The sequence below is a fragment of the Carassius carassius genome, chromosome 11 (genome assembly GCF_963082965.1).
Source record: "Carassius carassius chromosome 11, fCarCar2.1, whole genome shotgun sequence".
NCBI lineage: Eukaryota > Metazoa > Chordata > Actinopteri > Cypriniformes > Cyprinidae > Carassius > Carassius carassius.
This window is the reverse complement of record NC_081765.1, coordinates 13,989,409-13,995,388: the sequence shown is the minus strand read 5'-3', so window position 1 is coordinate 13,995,388 and position 5,980 is coordinate 13,989,409. Positions and strand designations below refer to the sequence as shown.

Below are 5,980 nucleotides of genomic sequence, written 5' to 3'. Positions count from 1 at the left end.
AAAACTCTATCTTATGAAGCAGAGCAGATCCTTCAGCCCTCATATTATTATGAACGTGATCCTTTGCAAGCTTGCTGAAGGCCTAGAATGAGTTGTGGCTGCAAAACAAGCATTGTTTACTCTCTGGAGGCTTTACACATTACGTTTTTTTATCTCTGCTGCATTCTTTTACAATATTTCAATGCTCGTTCCCTGCTCCTTAACTCCCCTGCCACTCTTCACACTTTTTATTTGAATTCTAAACAGCGCACGGATCCTTTGTATTCAGGGTACTTGCAGCATATACAGACAGATTGTGTTTAGAGCCCTTTTAGGCAGGGTATCTTATATTTCAAAGGGGGGATTCTAGCCCTTGTTAGTGAAACACATCCCCCTGACCTGACCATAACTCATATGATTGAAAGAAAATAAAACATGGAGGCATTGCCAAGTTAATAATTCAGCCTGAAACGACCTGTCAAAACTTCTTTTAACTTTCGACTGTGGAGTTTGAGTCTGAATCCATGTGTGAAAATGAGTACAGTTCGCATTTCTCTAAATTAAGATTTTTTAATTGAAAATTATAACATTAAATTTAGAGATTTATTAGATCATTGACCTTGAAATAACGGAGAAGCTTAAATATTTAATGTAATAAAATTTCAATAATTTTCCAGTTAATAAGCATTATGCAGTGTGGAGTTACAACCATAAGCTTTGCCTTTCTGATCTATTATGAAATAATATAAAGAAAGAATATAGAAAAGATAATCAACAGATATACTGTAGAAAGGCATAATATTTGTTGAATGATTTATATCATCAGGAAAAATTAAGCTCTAGACTTTTAAGTATCTGAACTCTAAGGTATAAAGGATCAAGTGTTTATTGTTATTGGACACAGTTACATGATCCTTAAAAAAAAGTGCATAAAAATTCTGTCATGTCTTCATCTGTCAGTGAACACTTTTACATCTACTTATATTTTTCCAGAGTCACTTTCATTCCGTATCCATTACTCACCAGAGGCCCATGCTGTTGATGCTCCACAGTAACACAATGGATGGAGGAATTCCATCTGTGCGGTCCACAGGGCTCTAACTAAGAGCACCATTAGGGATTGGCCTAATGAGAAGATAGAAATCACAACAAACTCTATAAGAAACCTACAGTATAAGTTGACTAGATGGCAAAGATGTTGCTCAAAAATTTAACGAATAAATCACTTAATTGCATATCTCATGTTTCAAAGAAATTTGATTCTGTCATGGATGAAATTTAGTAGAGTAACAGAGAGTTTGGATCTGTCATGAAATGTTAGTCTAGGCATTTGATGGAAGTGGCTGCTTGACCTTCTTCTGTCATCACTCACAGTTCCTTCAACAATCAGAGTTCTACACGAAACAAATTGCAAAGAGGACCAGAGGAGGCCCAGCCTGGGAGACCTGCCATCTAGTTAATCAAAAAAAGCCGAAAGCCACCACAAGTAACATGCTGTTCTTCACCCAAGAAACACAATGAGATCATAAACAAAACTGCTGGGATATCTGGGAGGACATTTTAGGTGGTGGGAAAGTTTACTTCAGTAGATCTAATTAAATGAATATTTAAGAGATAATGGACAGACAGATGGAATTTACCCAAAAAATTTACCCAAAAATTAACATGTAAGCTGTAGATTGGCTTGTTTCCTCATCAGAAACAAATTGGAGAAAATTAGCATTACATTGTAGTCCAAAACACTTCTAAATCTATCTATCTATCTATCTATCTATCTATCTATCTATCTATCTATCTATCTATCTATCTATCTATCTATCTATCTATCTATCTGAATTTGTAATAAAAACAGTGCCATTGATAGCAGCAAAAAGTCTCTGTACAAACGATTTTTGTAACAGGCACGAGTGAAACATACAAATATAAAGGTTATGTCAATAACCATTAGAAGCAGCGTGCATTCATAATACTATTACTGCCCACGAGAGCGCTGCCCTGCTGAGCTCCGCCCACGTTATGGTCCCGCCCTATTGAATAAAAGGGGGCGTGCCACACTATTTAAATACTGCTGCGGGAGATCCTTTGACTAAAGTGTGTGGAGACTTTTTGCGCTGGTTTTGCGTTCATCTACTTTAAGGACATGGAATATTACGATGTAAGTTGATTTAAGACAAATGTTAAATGCTCTTTAGTCTGATATTTAATTAATTACTTATTAATAAGCCTTAGTCTATTGTTTATTTTTCTTTTTTTTTCGTTTTTAAAAACATATCTGTTTTTAAATATATTTACAATTTTCAATGTTTGATTTAACTTTGTGATTTTTTAACATATTGTTTATGGGAAAGTAATCAATATGCTGTTCTTTTCTGCAGCACATCATTTTAGACAACAGCTCAGACTCCGGGTCTGGAGAATATTACTCTGATGAATTCTGTGACCTATCAGTCAGCAATGAATTCCAAAAGATCTTCCTCCCTATTGTATATGGGATTATATTTGTCCTGGGAATCATTGGCAATGGACTTGTCGTGCTTGTGATGGGCTTCCAAAAGAAGTCGAAGAACATGACAGACAAGTACAGGTTGCACCTCTCCATCGCCGATCTCCTGTTTGTTCTCACTTTACCCTTTTGGGCTGTGGATGCGGTCAGCGGATGGCATTTTGGGGGATTTCTGTGTGTCACTGTCAATATGATCTACACTCTGAATTTGTACAGCAGTGTGCTGATTCTGGCCTTCATCAGCCTGGATAGGTATCTGGCAGTTGTCCGTGCCACAAACAGCCAGAAGTTTAGGATTGTGCTTGCAGAAAGGGTGATCTACCTTGGAGTTTGGCTCCCGGCGACCCTACTCACCGTCCCCGATCTGGTGTTCGCTAAAGTCCACAATACGAGCATGAATACTATCTGCGAGCATACCTACCCGCTCCAAGCGAACACGGTGTGGAAGGTTGGGTTCCGCTTCCAGCACATCTTCGTCGGCTTTTTGCTGCCTGGTCTGATCATTCTGACCTGTTACTGCATCATCATTTCAAAACTGTCCAAGAACTCCAAAGGTCAGACTCTGAAGAAGAAGGCTCTGAAGACAACTGTCATCCTCATCTTCTGCTTCTTCATCTGCTGGTTGCCTTACTGTGTCGGCATCCTAGTGGACACTCTGGTGATGCTGAATGTCATTTCTCATAGCTGTTTCCTGGAGCAGGGTCTGGAGAAATGGATCTTCTTTACTGAAGCGCTGGCGTATTTCCACTGCTGTCTCAACCCCATCCTTTATGCTTTCCTGGGAGTCAAGTTCAGTAAATCTGCACGTAACGCTCTGAGCATCAGCAGTAAATCAAGTCACAAGATGTTGACCAAGAAAAGAGGTCCTATATCATCAGTATCTACTGAGTCAGAGTCATCCACTGTCCTGTCCAGTTAATGGACACTTGTACATAAAACTTTCCTACGTGGATGACTAAGCTTTCATTTTATTTGTATTTTATTTTAAAAAGGACTTTACTACACTTTTGGATATTGTAATCTTGTTGTGTTGATAATTGTTATTTTGTAACACTTATTTTTCTTTTGTTTTTATTCAACTGCAACTGCTACAACATCTTTCTATTCATTTTTTTATGATAGTACTTTTTTTTTTTTGAGGTACTTTTATTGCAAAGTCTTTATACTTGCAGAAGTTATTCTCAGGAAATTTTAGCAAACTGTTGCATAGTCTTTTGGGTGATTCAGAATGTGTAGTGTAAATTATTTGTACATAGTTCATTGTTTGGCTTTGTGTGTGTGTGTGTGTGTGTGTGTGCACTTAACTGTTCCTATTTCCCCATAAGCTTTTTGATATTTATTAAAATGGTAGCCCACACTGTATTTTTTTTTAGGGTTGTTTATTCATGTCACAATTGTTGCATTTTGACTCCTGTTTCATAATAAAACCTAAAAATCACAGATTTTAATGAGGTCTGACAGTGTCGTTGTTACTTCTCTCAAGTGAGCAGACCCCCCTCCCCACCACTCACACACACACACACACACACAAATACATACATACATATACACGCCCCTCAACTCCAATCTCTCAGCGGGGGTAGGGTAGAGTTGAAGTGGAGTGGAGGTCTGTCAAATTACCAAAACAAAAGCTCCACCTGATCTCCCGCTGAACAGAATGGCTGAGGAGAGGGTCTGTAATTTTAAGAACATCTGTGTTCTTTAGCGTTTTAAGCAACTGCTGGTACAAGACACCCATCAAACTACACAGGGACAGAACTGGCCTTCCTTCGGGATTTCTGTTGTTGTATCAGATAACAAGCAAAACAAGATAAAAGGCTAGTTTGAAGATGTAAAGTGTGACGTGATAAAATCTGCAGAATACATAATATAGTATATATCCTCTTCTTGATGTCTTGAAAGTTTTAGTTTTATTAGATACATTATTTTCACTAACGATTCTCATAAATCCAATACAGTGATTTATTATATTACAAATATAAAAAGTTTCATTAAAATATAAAACAGCACAAATTAAAATCAATTGAACAATTATTACAAATAAGAAGGACTAATATACCTTTTAAACTTTTATATTTTATACTTCGCACTTATATATTGTCACTCTTTTGTTAGTTTTGACTGCTTTTATTGTCCTCATTTGTAAGTCACTTTGGATAAAAGCATCTGCTAAATGACTAAATCTAAATGTAAATAATAAAAAATACTATATATACAGAAATATGAAATGTTCACATTACAATAATGAGAATAAATAAGGACCTTTCTCTTATTACTGTCATTAGAATTGCTATTAAATTTTAATCCAAAAAATGTCACAATCCAAAATGTTTAAGAATTTACAGAATTACAGTTAATACACGCATGCACATTAGACATATGTTTGCAATGCAAAGATCTCAGTAATCACATCGTGGTCTAAGCAAGTTAGCAGCCCTGAAGAATCTATACACCACTGTGGCAGAACATAGATACAGCATTCACAAGGTTCATGTTGTAATGACTTAACTCGTGTTTAACACAGAGGGTTAAAATTACCATTGTAAAGAGTCCAATGAGGTGTGAAGTACCCTGCATCAGACTTTAAGGTTTCAGTGCTTCATTTTGTTCATTTGGAAATGTTTTGGAATGGTTCTGTCGTTCGCATGCAGAGTTGTTCTCAGAAGCCACGCCACACCATTAACACTCCATTGAGCTCAGCTGGACCATCTCTCCCATCTCTAAACTGCCATTTGAAAAGAGACCAGCCAAAAGGATCTTCTGGTAATGTGCTGCCGTAAAAACCCTATTTTATCAAACTCCACAACTCAGACAGACCGTAGCCAAGCACACCACAGGTCAAAAACAGATGTGAAGTTCATCCAAACACTCAAATCAAAGCCCTTTGATAATTCATGCGCTTTAATAATTAATGACTTATTAATTAATAAACTTAAAGGCAGTTTCCTGCATCAAGAAGACCTCTTGTGATCATTAAATCCTGAAAGACTTTTTCTATTGCTCTATAACACAACTGAATAGAGCAAACAGAAATGATGGTCTGTAACTCAAGAGAAAAGGGGTTTGGATGTTATTTATTGCCTCTTTAATTATCCAGTGACCCTGGTCATATTAAGCAATCATACCGAGAAACATATATAATATATACAGTATCCATGTAATATATACTGTGTATATCATGTGCCTCAGTATGTTTCTCAGAAATTAATAATCATCAGTTTACAGAAGCAAGTTAGCAGCCCTTAATTAACTTACAAACCATATCGGAAAACATAGATAATCACAAGGTTTATATTTTAATGATTTTACAATGATTTTTTTTATGTAATGGCAGTAGGATTGCACTGTTAATACATAATTATTTCATATCATTTTATTTAGACAAACTAAGCAGCTGAAAGACGAGCTGCACTGCGAGCATGTGCGGATCAAGCAGTCACTAGGAACCTTTTGACGTGGAGACTTGTCGTACACGGACTGGCGAGGAAGTCGTGAATG

General features: G+C 36.7%; 1 protein-coding gene across 1 annotated transcript; it reads left to right on the top strand.

The window, feature by feature from the left end:
* The first annotated feature begins 2,051 nt into the window (after window positions 1–2,051).
* Window positions 2,052–3,930, top strand: LOC132152807 (C-X-C chemokine receptor type 4-B-like). Its single transcript, XM_059561706.1, has 2 exons — window positions 2,052–2,134; window positions 2,355–3,930. The coding sequence occupies exons 1-2, from the start codon at window positions 2,120–2,122 to the stop codon at window positions 3,399–3,401; spliced, it is 1,062 nt and encodes a 353-aa protein (XP_059417689.1). The 5' UTR covers window positions 2,052–2,119; the 3' UTR covers window positions 3,402–3,930.
* The last annotated feature ends 2,050 nt before the right edge of the window (window positions 3,931–5,980 follow it).